Genomic DNA, 16,446 nt, shown 5'->3' on the forward strand with positions numbered 1-16,446 from the left:
ACAGACTCTTAAACTGCTCTGAGCTCCCAGTCTGGGCAGCCCGGCTAACAAACTGAGCTAACATTAGCTAACAGCAGCTACAGTTTGCAGCAGTTTACTTTACAGTCCATTCGGAAACTCGCATAGAGTTGACACGGTGGTCGTGAGAGGGAGAGCAGAAAACATTTTCTCCATTAAAATATGATCCAGTTTCACCAGAATCAGTGAAATGGTTGGTGGTGTAAAGCGTTACGCGCTTCTTGCAGATGCACAAAGTTGCAGTGCATGAATAGATGAACGAGGTACAGAGTGGGAATAGACGGACCATTCACCTGATTACACAACAGTGTAGCATCAGAATGATTTAAAATCTGTTATTTTATGGCAGGAAGTTACCCACTGTTGCTTTAATCAGTCTTATACTACCAACAAATAGTAGGCAGGAGGTGATTCTCTCTTCTCATTCTTTTACTCGCCATCGTTTTCCCTCTCATTCCCCTTGTTTCTCTCGCTTGAGTGCACATCTGAAATGGTTTTATCGCCTCTACTCCCTGCCTCTCACCTCCTCATTTCTTTTTTCTTTTCTTTTTTTACTTCCATCACTCCGTTCCCCTCACAGTGGTGTTTATGGCCTGTGCTGATTTATGCCAGTTGGAGTTATTCTAATTGCCACCCCTCCTCTCTGTGAGACAGGTATGTGACGCGCAGCGCACCCAGGCCAAATGTAATAACTTCTTCTGTCCTTCTGTCTGTGACACACACACACACACACACACACACACACACATTGCACAAGGCTATTCCTCTTTAATACTGCTGCTTAGCACTCAAACCTGTGCGGATTGTTATGCAAGAAATTACTGCGCTGTAGTCCTTAACGACCAGCATTACATTTCACGGGTGTCACATTTACACTGTGACTGCTCTCTTTGTTTATGTGTGTGTGTGTGTGTGTGTGTGTGTTCACACAGATAAAGGTGTGAATGTTATTTACTGCCGTGCTGGAGATGTGTGAGCATCATCACCTCTATACCTTCCCACTTGTGCTGTATAAGTGGCAGCAATTGTTTTGCTGTTATCAGGTGAGCGTAGAAGAAAAACAATGTTCATCACATGCAAAAGGTGATGCGTTAGTCAGGTGATAAGTTAATCACAGATCTGTGTGTCACAAAAATGCAGTAAAGAGATGCCAGATATATGTTTATGGCAATTTATTATACAGTTCATCCACCACAAAGCACCACAACTTTTGTTTGAAACACACTGATCCACGTCAGCTGGCAAAACACAACACAGCCGAGCGGACTCGTGACGGCGTTTGTGGTCTGTCAGGCGTTCATTTCATAGTAAGGTGCTCATTTACTTGTGTGCGTACTTTGAAGATAAGCCATATTTATGTCATGTTTTGCTACTTAGGCTAGCAAGTGTACTACATGAACCTGGCTAGGTCATTCATTCTATGTCTGTTAAGTAAAGCTGAAGATGACAGTGCTGGAAGGTAAATGAACAACATAGTTTTATGTCTGTGATGGTTGTCAGTCATTCAGCTCATCTTTCTTTAAGAAGAGGTAAAAGTTGCTTTAAAAAATAAATGAACAAATTTAAGGGATACTTATCAAAAATGTTTGAAATCAAGAATTGATATCAGTCGATGTAATGTTACCTGTTTTCTCTGTTTTTATACTCAAATGTCAATATCTGTATCATCATGTAATACAAGCAGCTCAGTTCCCTCCATACTTCAGCGCTTATATGAATCATGTTCCGGCATCACTGAGCCTCTTTTCTATAAACTAAACATCAGTCTGTTATTGAGTGAACGTTCAGGCTGTGGACACTGACAGGGCGCTCTTACTACAGGGATAGGCCATAGGAAGTTATGGATCAACCAGACTGCCTCCTTCTAATAGACTGTTTAGCTTTAATATGGGTTTTCACCTCCTCTAATGGACCCAGCTGTCGCAGGAAGGACACACGGTGAGATCTTCCTCTTAAGTTGTGTGTATTGTGAGCAGAGAGTCAGACTGATGGCTCCGAGTCCGTTCACTGCCTGAATGTGAATCACATCCGTAATAGTTCCCTTCACTTTATGAGTAAAGAGGGGCAAGATCTGTCTCTGTTTGTGTGTTGAAGTGTGAGTGTGTGTGAGTGTGTGTGTGTGAGAGAGGTAGATTTGGAGTAGCTAGACGGTCACCTTTGCCGTAAAATCTGCTTTATTGGCAACTGAATGAGCCAACAACCCGCGGTCTGTTGTCCTCGGGGGGGCAGGTCTTTGTGTATTACTGCAAGTTTGAGGGGACTTGGAATGAGACGTCTGGTGAGGTGGGACAGATGTTCAACCAATCGGAGGCTTTGGCAGCTGTAACCATGGCTACCAGATGTTCTTATCGTACCAGCCTTACACCTCTCATTCTGTCACAGTCAGAGAGGGAGAAAAAGAGGTTGGACCGACTCTGTGTAGCCAAGAGGCAGTATTTCATGTCGAACTCTCTCTCTCTCTCTCTGAAGGCTGAAGGCACTGAAGCATTTCCTGCCACTTTTAATGGACTTCTATTCAACTTTCCAGTCCTGATCCACTTTTATAGCTCTGCCTTTCGCTTCTGAAATCCTCATTCACTTTACAGAAGTCATTTTTGTCCACTGTCAGCCACGCAGCACAGTGTTGGGTATTTCATGCTCTCTCTGAGACATGACTGGTATTTGAATATGAATGTTGCTCGGAGTGGTTTATTTTTTACTGTTTCTTGAGCTAAAGTGTGTGTGTGTGTGTGTGTGTGTGTGTATTGGCAGATTTGAAGTTCAGAGTAGCACCACCGCCGTCACCCCTTCCCTGCCCTCCATCGTTGAGCCCATCTGTGCACAGAATGTTTGTTGTGGCTTTGGGTGAGATTTAAGGGCTGGGAGAGCGAAATAGTTCTCGGATGCCTGGGTAAAATCTGTGTGTTGGGCGCAAGGGGATAGTTTCAAGACCATACGAACACTTCCAGTCTGGCTCCAAGCTACACAGAAAGCTCGTTATTGAGTCGCAATAATTGGTTTTACAGTCCCTTTTTAAAAAACAAAAGAAACAGATGTACTAATTGGTTTTAGTGTAGTTGTAATTGTTTGTGGACTATTCTAGAAATAAGTCAATATTTTAAAACCACACAGAATAAGTGAAATAACTACTCCACTACTATTATGAAAATTAACATTTATTGATTGATTTTTGTCTCTTTATTAACACAATACATATTGATATTTTTAAAAACATCAATTTAAATATGCCAGAGCCTTTGGCTCAGTAATTTCTACTCACAGTCCCAAAACAACTAAATTGGATAAAAATGCTTTTTTCAATTTGCTAGTTTTTCTTCTTTCTTTTTCTTTAATATAAGAAAAACAAGATTTCAAAACTTGTTAAGAAACAAATTAACCTATGAAGATAGCTTTAATGTGGACCTTGAGTTTCAAAAAGTTTTAAGTTTTGCAATTTAAAGAAATCAAGTAAAATTAATCTTTAATTTTCAGTGTAGTTGTACTTGTTTGGGGATCATTATAGGAATATATCAATATTTTTAAACCAGGGTGATGAGTGGTGTTTTAAAAAATGTAAAAAACGTCAAGTTTGGTTTGCTTCATTGTTGTTTATCAAATTGCAAAACCACTTTTTCCAAGGCCAAGACTAAACTGTCGTGCTTAACTGTTGAGGTCATGTTTAGATAATGTTTTACAGCGCAGAATGTCCCCACCGATTGTAGGAGAGCTAAATGAAGTGTGCGCAGTTTATAAATGTTTAAATTTACATTTTCATATTTACATTCTTAGCACTTTAAGAACTTTCCACATTTGTTGATTTAACAGTGCCTAAACCACGACTGAATGTACCTTGGAGTGGGTTTTTTTTGCCGTTTCCAAGGTCAAGAATTAACGATTAATCTCAGCCTTTCAAATAATGATTGCGTGCTGTGTGTTCACTTAACCCTGCTCTGCCTGCACTCACATTCCTCTTAAGTAGAAATGAGAGGGCTTCTATTTATGATGCAGTGACAGCACAGGCACACAACCCACTCACAACCTATACTTGGTGTAGCCTTGACACATACAACACTGAGGTGTGAGATAATGAAATTAGGACTCCACGCTCTCCTCTGTCATGTGGACACACTGAGCTCTGCAATGTCATTCTGAGGAGAAAAATACTACACCTCTGCAGTGAACATACATGTTTCCACAGAGCAACCCCACCTTTTAATTATCATATTTATAATTATAATTATCTTGGTTACTTTAAAGTGAACACAGATTATACCTGTCTGTAGCCTTAAGCTCATAACAATATATAGCCATTGCATACTGTACTGGGATTAGAACATTGCAGATGTAGTCTGCACACGTTTGTGATTATAATTTAAACCGTGAATTATAAATCAATCCAACAAAGAGAAATATTTTGAAATGCTCTCTCTGCAGACTCCTTCTTCTCTAGTATCCACAGCTTTCTCTGTATTTCATTGCTTTGATGGTTTTCTGTCACTTATCCCCAACTCCGTCTTTAAACTGGAGGGACTGTCTCTCTTTTTCTCTCACTTTAATGATGTGCTTGAGTGATGCTAATGAATGGTTCTTGCACTCCTCCTCAGTCTCTCCCCCTCCGTTTCCCCCTCTTTTTTTTTTGCTCTTCTTCTCTCCATCTGCCTCCTTGATCTGTCAGAGAGAGCGCAGAAAGAGATTTTTCTGCGCCGGTTATGAAACTCCCTCAGGGTGATTCTAAAGGAAAACTCGGATGACTCTCCTCGTTTCTGCCGGCCCGGCGATATGATGGATGGAAGTGTTTAAAAAGGCCTGACTATTTCTGTCGGACTGTGTGTCTGAGTGGCTCACAGTTAGCAGTCAGGAGGGAGTGTTTCGGGAGATGATGCAAACAGGGAAAAGCATGGAGGTGGCCCTGTTGAGATGTGTGTGGGTTTGTGTACTCACTATATGTGCATACAAGCCTTTATGGTGTAAGTGAAGTCTGGTGTGAAGGAGAGCCCAATGTGACGCTCTTGCACAGCCACGACTGATTGCACTCTGAGCCTGTGTTGGGATTTCATAGTAATAATTTTCAGCACTGCAAAAAATATGTTTTGGAATATAGTTTATAGAAATTGTCGGTTGATCCTGAAAAAAATGACAATTTTCAAGTCAAACATTGGCTTGTTCCTCCTTTCACTAAATGTTTTTCCATCCATTTTCTCCCACTTATCCGGGGTGGCAGCAGGTTTAGCAGGGCGTTCCAGACGTCCCTCTTCCCAACAACACATTCCAGCTCATCCTGGGGGATCCCGAGGCGTTCCCAGGCTAGACGGGCTATGTAGTCTCTCCAGCGCGTTCTGGGTCTGTCCCGGGTTCTCCTCCCACATTTTTTTGTATAATTTTTAAATTGAATATCTCTGAATATGTCTGTCTTTTGGAGTTAGACAAAACCATTTTACTCTACTCGTTCACTATTATCTTAAATTGTATAAATTATATAGCCGTACACTGGCTAAAGCACAGCACCATACAGCAGACAGACAAAGTTGCCAAGTAGCTGGCGAGCATTGTGGAGCATTTAGTTGCTAAATGTATATTTAGCTCCCTCTCCCTGCCTTCCAATGGAGCTTAAAGGTGACTGAATATTGCCCTGTTCCTCATCTTGTAATAAAGTGAAGCGAACCTTAAAGGTTGAGCCACGTCTCCCAACTTTCTGACAGGAAGTGTCTCTGTTTCTGCTTCGACCCCTCCGTCTCTTTGAGCTTGAAGCTCTCGCCAGCTTTCATCCCTCACCTCTTCCTGCGTCTCTCTGTTGTGCTTTTATCCCACCAACTAATCTCATCCTCCATTTTGTTTCCTCCTTTATTACTATGCTTGATCCTTGCCATCTTGTCTTCATCCCTCTTTCCCACAGTCTTCACCCCCCATCCAACCCCCGCTATCCCTCCCTCATCCACCCTTCCTTCCTTTCATCCTCTAAGCCGGGCGCAGATGCTGCAGCCAGGTGTTCGATGTGTTGATCTAGTTAGCCAACAGGTTAGATTGTCAGATAATCGAGACTTAGCCTCCACTTCCCCATACTGTTCCCAAGACTCACATGCAGCCACACAGTCTCAAACAATGTTGGAAGGAGTATAATGTGTCCCCTATGACTGTTATACTATAATATATTGTATCATTAAATTGGCATTACTTACACATTAATATAAAAGCATTATTTTCTCGATTAAACGCTTGTTTAGTTTGAAGTGCCACCTTCACAATGCATGTTTTGTCCAACCAATAGTACAAACCTCAAAATTGTCAATAAATTATCATTTTAAAATAATTAAATGGATCAAATCCTCATATTTGTGAAGCTGCAATCATGAAATGTTTGGTTGAGTAAATGTATTTTACATTAGTACACGTCCATGTGCAGTCTAATGCTTTGGAGGAATGTAGCTGGAATAAGGTTTCATGACCCCAGTGCTTTGTGAAGGACTGACAGACACACAATTAGACTGCTGGGTAATTGGCACGGTATAACCCAAGCAGACAAAAGTCTTCTTGTTCTATTTATGACCTTTGAACTCAGTTTACGAGTCCTGTTCCCTGCATGGTAACCGCAGGAGTAAGGTATGTCAACGACGACGGTCTTCAGACAAGAGAAAAGACAGATCCATGATTTTCAACCGAGCATCACCATAGAAGCAGAAAGGACAGGATATAGGGAAAAATAGAGAAGCGGGAGTGTTTGGGTTTCATTGGAGAAGATAGGGGAAGAGTGAGTGAGCTTGCAGAGGAAAGCCTAAATAACACTGACAAGATATAACAAGAGAGGAGTGGATGAGTTGTTTTCATGTGTAGAGAAGAAGCGGAAGAGGATGGGGTTATCTGAGTCCTTGAAAGTAATTTCCCAGAGCTGAGACGAAGATAGAGAGAGATAGAGAGAAGTGTAGATAGGAGAGAGAACTAAATGGGGACACACTTGAGACATAAGGTTCAACTCTGGGTCATATGACCTCAAAGCACTATGGTGCCAGGATATTGCTAACTTATTTTTCCTCTCCTGTAGTCTTACCTGGTTAACTCTGGTTTCTAAATCTATTTTTATTTATTATTCCTGATAGTTTTTCTACAACTAAAAACTCTGTATGAAATATGAGCTGTATGAATCTAGAAGTAGCATGTCAGCAGAATATTATCTGACATTTGAACTCTGTGACCTCGGACCAGCTCGTCTTCCTTGTTTGGCACCAAGCCAAGGGAGAGGCATTATTTGCTTTGAAACAGTAGGGGGAAAGTGTGGGTAAAAAAAAAAGAGTTCAGTTAGTGTTACCCTCAAAGGCAGAAAATGGATAGAGGTGAGAATACAGTTTCTCTTGCTCAGCTCTATCCCACAGCAGGGTGTGAGCCTGTGTGGGTTTGATCGGCGATGCACTTTCTTTTCTTTTTTTCTTTTTTTTTGCCTTTGTTTATCTGTGATTTATCTTCGGCATGGCGGAAAGGACAAGCAGGTTACCGCCACTGTAGCGAAATGTGTATGTCACTTACCAAATACAGTGTGTGCATGTTTGTATATGTAGTATAGATGATCGATTTTTAGGCCTGTTTTTAACCTGACTATTGTCTTATTATTGTTTTCATTACGCCTCTGTAAGACCTTATATGAATAACTGATGAACAGAAAATCCATCTGCAGCTATTTCAATAAATAATTTAAGTCGTTTTCTTTAAGCAAAAATGCCAAAACATTCACTGACTCCAACTCGTTATTAGCTACTATTACAACTAACGTTTTTATTGATGATCAACCTTGATCATTTAGTCTGTAAAATTAATAAGAAATATAAAAACACCTAAAACTATTCATGTTACAATAATATAAACCAGATAACAGCAGCAAATTAAGAAACTCTAAGTAGTGATGTTGACATTTTTGTATGGAAACTTGATTCAGTACTAGTCGCCATCCTAAGAATTAATACACACACAATATATTTGATAACACCTCTGTTGTTTTTGAGCAAATCTTTTATTTTTTTTTACCTGAAGCCATCTAATACTTCTCATCTCCCTCTGCTCTTCATTATCAGGCTGCTGCTGACTTTGCCAAGGCCCACCTGCCTGAGGCTCTCCGCCAGCAGCTACTGACCTATGAAAGGGAGAAAGAACGAGACAGAGAAAAAGACAAGGAGAAAGATGAAAAGAAGGAGAGAGGAGGCCTGTCCTATCCGTCCATCCTGGAGCAGCAGATCCTGTCGTTGGACAGAGAAATGCTGGAAAAGCTCTCCGCCACTTACAATGAAGCAGGTGTGTGTGTGTGTTTGCTGTACACCAAAACACATAATTAAAAATGATGCACGTTCTTTCATGTATGACCATTTGGGTGTGTTTTCCTGCAGTCTAGATGCTACACTGGTTAGAAATTACTTGGCAATGATCTGAATGTGCGCATACAGCATATCATCTTGAATGGGTGCCCACAATAGAGGGCAGTGGCCACATACAGATGGAGTGTTGCTCATTACTGGGGACACAATAAGAACTCACCAGTTTGTCAAGAGCGACGTTTTTAAATGCCCCCCGTAATGACGCACTCAAACTATCATTCCCTGCTCCACCGTTTCACTTGACTGTTGTTGAATAGCGACTGTCAGCAGCCTCAGGCCTTGCTTATTCAGCTGTTTAAATACAAGCTGATCTTCACAACGCTCGTTGTAATTATCTCTAGAGAGACACATGGAGGGAGGGGTGACGCAAGAGAGAGTGATGGATGGAAAGAGGTAGGAGAGGGGTCAGAGGGAAGGATGCATAGTATGCGTGGAAGGAGGACATTTCGCCCGTGAGAGCTGTACAGTAGAAAGTAGACGAGAACAACAAAAGAGAAGTGCTGAGACAAAGGAAGGACGGGAAAGATGGGAACGGGTCGAACAGAAAGCGGGACGTTGAAAGGGTGAGAATGAGAACATGGACACAAAGGGTGATGAAAAAAGGCTGATCTGAACAAACTAAAATGAACCTTTTTAGAGGAGAGGAGGAAAAAAGAACAAAAAGTCCCACAGCAGAATGATACTTGGACCCACACAAGCACACAAAAGTCTACAGTAGTGCATTAGTCTAATAATCAGTGGTTATTGTTGAAAGCAGCGATAGAGACCAGGCTACAATGTAGCTGTGTTCTGTCTTAAGAATAAAAGGTTAGGAACATTTAATATCAGGACATTTATTTTAAACAGAGACATACAGGCTTTATTCATAATCATATTAAACTTTTTTCTACATTCCAGCTGTGGTAAAATACATGTATAGTTTTGTAGACAACAGAGAGGCAGTGATATTGAGGCAGAGGCGCGACAGAGTAATGACTTCCATGTGTTTTTTCATCAACTTCTATTAATTTACCATCTACAGGGACAAAATGTGGGGTCGGGTCATAAGAAAGAGGCCAAGACCGTATGTTAACGCTGGCTTTCCTACAGCAGAAGCATTATTAGACATGCAGGGGATAGAGTTGAAACACAGATTATAAGATGGTTACATCATGGGCTAACTGCAGTGACATGCTGCAAACTCAAGAATCCAGCGTTCCCGCGGGAGGGTCACTTTTCCTCAGTGCTCCTGATTAAACTAACTCCCAGAGTGCGGACAGGAGAAATGATGACACAGTGAACGGTTTTGGTTTTTGACAGAGTGATACAGTCTAGTTGCCTAAAGGGAAATTCCAAACAACCAGCTGATAATAACGTTAGAGGTCAGACAATCATACTGGTTTCAAATAAACCTCCACATAACCCAAACCTCCTCATAAGATTATCACCTAAACTGTTTATTGTAAACATCCTTCAGACTGTTTACAGTGTACAGACTGACCTCTTAGTTTCCACACACACTGTTTTTCAGTGCAATGAGTTTCAGGTGTGTTCTCCTGATGGCTTTATTAGACAGAGCACTGACATGGAATGAAGGCAGGCAGATGCCACAAAGGTCAGGTGGTGAGATGGTTTATGTTTGCCGTCTTAACCCCCCCTAAGGCCACCAGAGGCCCTGCTCTTAAGCTTAAACTGTAAATTTATAAAACTTTTTTTTTTTTTTTAAGTAGTTCAGACAACCCGTTTGCTCACTTGTCCTTCTTGCCTTGTTGCAGCGGTGTCACTGTGTTCTCAGATATCAGCCGTTATTTTGTCGAGTTCATTGTTATTATAGTATATAGTATAATAGCCAAAACTAACCAAGCTGTGATACCCGGGAGTTTGTGAGGCGAGGGTAACGAGAATGCAGCAGTTTACAATTAGATTACAAGTCTGAACAGTGTGTAGCCTAAATGAAAACCTGTGCAGACAGCTGACTTGTGACTCACGTGAAAGTTGTTGTGGGGGTCACTGGTATGTAAGGGGCTTTGAGAAGGCCTCACGTCCTCTAGAGAATGATGGGTCATATGATACACTGATTGCTAAAGAGAAGATTTACATTCTCCAGTCTGCAGGCGACAGCTGATTATTACCGTACAGGAAGGGTTGATATGCTGCAGCTGCATTACCTTTTGTTACGCTCGCACGCCCTCGACAGTTTCATCCTTTTTTATCCTCGTCCTCGTTGTCTTTCACTGCTTCCTCAACTGCAGATAAAGCATTTTGATCTATGTTGCTCTCAAAACAGCCACCAAGCAAATCCCTGTGCCTATTTCTGTTCTTAAGTTACGTGACCTGTTGAATCCAGGCTCCAAAGATCTATCCATATCCTCCTCTTAGACCTCTATGTTTCTATCATCTGTTATTTGGACAGCACAGCAAGAAGGGCTGGCACTGAGGTTATAGATAAACCTCCATTACAATGTGGGGGAAAAAGCTCCTGTGGTGTCTCGTCCAAACTTTCGACATCAGGGATTGAATTTGTTGCAGCCTTTTTGTCAGCATCTCAGGTGGGGGAAGGGGGGTACTGGAATGTCTGCTGATCAGGTAATTGTTGTGCATTCTTGTCCCCGTATCTGATTCAACGATCACTTCATTTAGGGTGCGCAGCTTCCCTGCTTTCCGTCGCAATCGGGGCTTAAATTAAGCTGGCAGAGAAGGAAGGGAGAGAGAGAATAGAGATACACACTCTCAATTCAGCTCCGAGTCCCCAGGACAAGAGCGTATCAGATTTATCCCCCTGCTCGTTCATCCCTCTGTTGTTTATCAGGGAACAAAAGCGTTTGAAAGAAAGATAAGGGAGATGGGTCTTTGATGGAATGGCTAGGAGCTTAGAGTCTATTATGGAAACAGTCTCCTTAATACAGTGCGGTATTCTGTTAGTACTAACCTTTACAGTATGTAGCTGTGTGACACATCTCTCAGCATGGTTGCACCCACGCAGGCACACAGAAGTGTCCAGTAGTGCATTAGTACGATAATCAGTAGTTATTATTGAAAGCGGCGATATAGAGACCAAGCTGCAGTGTAGGGTTAGGAACAGTTAAGATTAGGACATTTGTTTTAGATCAGTTTATGGAAATATATGCACCGAAAACATCTTGTGCACCTGATACTCTGTGACTTATCATCTGTCTTCTGAAAGAGCAGGAATTAAACACAGGGTGTACTGTGTTTATTCACTGAATAATGAAGCGCTTCATGTTTTTATAGACAGGTAGACATAAAACAGTGAAGGCTGAGCCTTTGTAACACACACAGGAACAGGAACACACACGGCAACATTTCAATGTCAAACTGTCAAAAGGCTGAACTGCCAGAGACTGCAGAATATTTTAGAAATCAAATATCTGCAGGAAGGACGGAAATATTTCTGTCTCAGTAAATGCAGAAAGTATTCTTACTCCGAGTGTCGTATTGTATTTCAAGAAAACACTGTAAGAACGTCTTCCCTAGTTAGAAACATTCATCGGGCTCTTTCTCCTCGAGCTCCATTTTGTTTCTGCTTTTCCGAGCCATGCATTTGTCTTCTGTTACAGGAGTTAAAAACAATGGCATCAACGTTCAGCTAAAAATAATCCTGAGTCATTTTTTTCTGCTCTGACTCCAGTGATCAGTGAATACTTATTTGGATTGTTGTCTCTGTCTGTTTGGTGTCTGATTACTTAGAAATAGCGCTTTACATTCCATTCCCCTTTAAGTAAATGTTTGCAGCAGTTTGTTCAAACTCTGCCTCGTTTCCTCCTTTAGACTCCACTTTGTTTGTCACACACAGTGCATCAAGATTTGAACTGTGGTGGCACCAAATAATGACACACTGCTACACACTGCTATCAGGATGTTTTTCTTCCACTAGTGAATGTTATCAAACTCTTTCTCTGACTTTTCTTGTTAAACATCACAGTAACGAGCTCCACACCGACTCCCCCCTTTCAAACGTCCAAAAAGTCCAAATGTATTTGATTAATTTGACAGTAGATACCAGATCTGAAAAAGGTTTCTTCATTCTCTTTGGAAATGCACACTGAAGCTACGACAACATGATCAAACAGTGACCTTGACTTTGGCCTACATGCAATAGTGGAGGTAGTGGAACCAAACCAAACCAATTGATACAGTTACAAACCTTTGGCAAGACCATGCGGCAACTTTTGTGTCTGTGAAGTGAAGCCGATGTGGAAGTGTCAAAAACTGCAGTTCCTTAAACGTCCATTTGAGGCTGGCTCCAGAACAAGTCGGTCTCCATAAGCCCCAATGTTAAAATGTCCAATTTACAGCAGAAATAAACAAAAAAAAAAACAGTTTTGGTCTCTATAGCTAATTTCCCCGTTCATGACAACTGTACTGAGTCTGATTTAAAAAATAAAAAATTATGTAACTCACCTGAGGTTCGAAACGACTCTTGAGAAACCTAACATCCATTCTTTGTACTGTCACTGAGCAAGGCTCAGAAAGACTGTAGACCAGCAAATGGACAACGTGGGTTTGATTAGGCAAAATGAAATAAGATCAAAATATTCTAAGAGGTTTAAAGGTTTATGAATGTGCAGTAAAAACACATTGGGAAATGTAAACGATAGGGATATGAACACAATGTTGATCTAAACATTACATAAAGACTGAATATGTTTGACGTGCCCTGACATCTGAGATGTGACAGCTCTTGTTATATAACAACACAGCTCATCACAGAAGTGGTTTTTGGCAGCTGACTTTTAAGTTTCCATTTGTCTGTTTCCTGAACTCGCTTTTTTTATAGCAGTTACTGCTCACTGCAGGACTGTAAGATAGCTAAGATGGCAAGTTTATCACTGTGATAAATTATCTATCGTCTCAAGTTTTAAGTTTTAAGTCTCTGGAAGTTTGATGTTGTTGCTCTGACTGTCCGCATGAGATATTCGTGTTTATAAAATTGCTGAAGTATGTAAGAACTCCAGGCACAAAACTTTTTTTTTACTGTTTTTCTGCACTCACTTGGTTGTGTGAAGACGAAGGAGATTGATTATCTTAAAGGACAACTTGATTTACAGGTCTTGAGGAGAGCTACTGAATATGTTAAAAAAAAAAAAGAAGAAAAAGTTGTTATTCCTTTTGTGGCTCCAGAGGAAGGCTGATAAATTGCCGCAAGTGATGTCATTCAGGTCAGCGTCGATGCAGGCTGAAGGCTACAAGTTTTTAAAAAGTCTGTTGGAGTTGGAAAGAAGTGAGTTTACTAAACCTCCTTTTCTCAGGCAAGCAGCTCGAGGCTCACCAGAATCTGAGACTGAGTTGGTCGGGGGTTAGATTTCAGGTAACGTAGACACAAGAAGAAGAATGCATGGAATAAAAACAGACATCCTTTCCATCTCTGTCCATCGTGAGTCAGTAATTGTCAAAGGAAGTACAATGCTAAACTGGTGGTGTAGTTTCTTGAGCCACTTCCTGACCCACAACGTTGACATAACTGCCACCATATGCTTTGTCCAGACCTGAATGCCACTAGTTCATGATAAACAATTACCTACCCTTCTATTTGGCATCATAAAAGAGATAAAAGGAACAAGGAAACAATAAGAGTGAATTACTGAGCGGTTCAAATGTACACAGGAGCCCAAAGAGGCAGCGGCTGGCCAAGGCGCTTACTTGAGATAGAAAAGAAATGACATAGTATGCAAATTCAGTGTGTTTGCACAGACTTGATAAAGCAGTTCAAAATGCTTTGTGCAGTGCAAAATGCTATAAATAGCATTGCTATAAATGTTAACAGTGCAAGTCCAAGGAGGGCAGGTAAGACAGGACGGCAGCTCTTAGAGGGCGGAAAAATGTGATGTTGTGGTTGGACTAATGGGCAGGTACTGTCTTTAGACTTTGAAGATGAGCCGGGTGGTGGCAGATCTGCCCTCACATGTTTCACCTAAATGCCAAGCGGGGTTGGGTAACAACATGAATCCATGTGTGTATTCTGGTGCCGTTTTGGACACTTACTGTCCTGTACAGACTCCAGACTAACACCGAGTCTTTGCTAACTCCAAGAGAGTGAATCAGTGCAATGATATGAACTGAAGTAACTGGATCTGAGACGTTAATCTTACCAGAGTGTTGAAGATGTGCCGAGCTAAGCTAAGCCAATAATTAACATGAGCGCTGGGTTGCACACAGGCCGTGGTGCCATTTTAATAGGGAACGCTGAACGTGTGCTTGGCATGGCTTGGACTAATTGGGGAAGGGTGTGCGAGCGAGGCACCTCCAGTCCATTATCTTTATCACCATGGGAACTAGACAAGGATAATTAGCTGGACAGCATGGCACAGTGCAGCAGCAGCAGGATTAGGGATGCATACAATGGATGGATTTTTTTTACAAACTGTGTAAAAGAATTAGTAAGTCACTTAAGTGCATTCATCTTTTTTTTTTTTGTCCTGCAACGTTCTGTTTATTACTTTTTTTCACACCCACAGCTATAAATGGGAATAATAACATCATTGTCCCAGTGAGAAGTAATCTCTTTTCTCTCCACCCTCCTCAACTTTTACTCCTTCCTTTCTTTCATCTGCGTCCACTGCTGCCTGTCTCTCCTCCATCTCCTCCCTCGCACGCCGACTGTGTCAGCAGTGTTACTGTGAACTGAATGGAGCGAGATAGATTTATTTCATTCAGCTCCACGTAAACATCACACCAAGATGTGGAACTTTAAAGGGAAGTCTCAAAAGTTAGTAGGTCATCCACATTCTTACGATGGCATTTAAACCAGCTTTGTTTTTTTTAGTCTTTCCTCCGCCTCATGAGAATGTCTCTTCTCTGTATGTCCCATTTTCCTGTATCCCAGCCCCTCTCTCTCTGTCCGGGTGGTCCAGGCCAGTAGGACCCCCCCTACTTTCCCCTGTTTTTTTTTTGTTTTTTTTAAATTTCCTTTCCTCTGTTCTCTGCTCTTTCGCTCTCTTCAGTTTTGTCTTGTCTCTGTGTGAGCAGATGGCCAAACAGGCAGATCTGTTCTTTCTCTACAGGACTTTGGATCTCACACAATAGGCTTCAGACTCCGAGTCCAGACTCTGTTCTGCCTGGCTGGGAAGCCAAACAAAGAGAGGAAGGAGGAGAAGAAATGAAAAGCGTTTTGGAAAGTGGTACAAGGAAGAGAAGTTTCTTCAAAGAGTTTTTTGCAGTGTTTGCACATAACTTCATGTGTTTCACTTTAGTGCAAGGGGAAAGTGTGTATGTGGATTGGAAGTGTATTGGGGTTTTTGCTGAAGTTGTGCATCTTTAAAAAATGTTTTTCTCCCCAGATAAGTTTTTAATTAAGGTTGATATGATTTATGGTTGGGTGATATGACAATATAAACCGTGGGGTGATATGAATTTGTCAACCGTCACAGTTTCATTGCGATAGCGGTGGTTTTTGTTTAGCCACACTGGCACTGTGGCTTTGTGGATGGCAATGTCAGTCAGTCACTTTAGCCCTACTGAAATATCGCAACGAGTTAGTTGATGGATTGCACTGAGATTTTGTACAGACATTCGTGATCCCCCGAGGATAGACCCCAACTTTCATCCCACATCATTAGATGTACAGAGTTCACTGTCTCGGCAGCTATCGGATGGACTGCCATTGATTAAATAAGCAGCACACACATTCAGGATTAAATGTAATAAATCTGATAATCCTCTAATTTTTAATCTAGCGCCATCATCTGGTCAAAGACCTCTGTTTGACTTTGTTTTAAAGTCAGTCTAACGTAATATTATCTTGATTTCTCAGGTATGTGATGTACCGGATTCAGTATTATTGTCATTTTATATAAAGAGTTTCTCAATGGATTTTCCAAAAAAAAAAAACATAACATAACATCTTCTTCTCTCCACCCTCCTCCTGCTCCATCTTGCCCCCCCCCCCCCCTGTTTCAGGTACTACCTGTCTGGTGGCCCTGCTGTCTGATAAGGAGCTGACGGTGGCCAACGTCGGAGACTCGCGCGGAGTTCTTTGCGATAAAGACGGCAACGCCATCCCTCTGTCACACGACCACAAACCTTACCAGCTCAAAGAACGCAAGAGGATCAAGAAGGCCGGTGAGAAAACAGCTGCAGTCCAGACTGGCAGACTTTT

General features: G+C 41.5%; 1 protein-coding gene across 1 annotated transcript in view; it reads left to right on the forward strand.

Moving 5' to 3' along the window:
- The window catches only part of ppm1lb (protein phosphatase, Mg2+/Mn2+ dependent, 1Lb), a 42,874-nt gene that overhangs the window by 20,985 nt on the left and 5,443 nt on the right, over positions 1-16,446 (forward strand). Inside the window, exons 2-3 of the mRNA XM_027280428.1 lie at positions 8,055-8,271; positions 16,248-16,409. Coding sequence (XP_027136229.1) covers positions 8,055-8,271; positions 16,248-16,409 — 379 coding nt within the window. The remainder of the gene's footprint in view (positions 1-8,054; positions 8,272-16,247; positions 16,410-16,446) is intronic.

Source organism: Larimichthys crocea, chromosome VII (assembly GCF_000972845.2).
Source record: "Larimichthys crocea isolate SSNF chromosome VII, L_crocea_2.0, whole genome shotgun sequence".
Taxonomy (NCBI): domain Eukaryota; kingdom Metazoa; phylum Chordata; class Actinopteri; family Sciaenidae; genus Larimichthys; species Larimichthys crocea.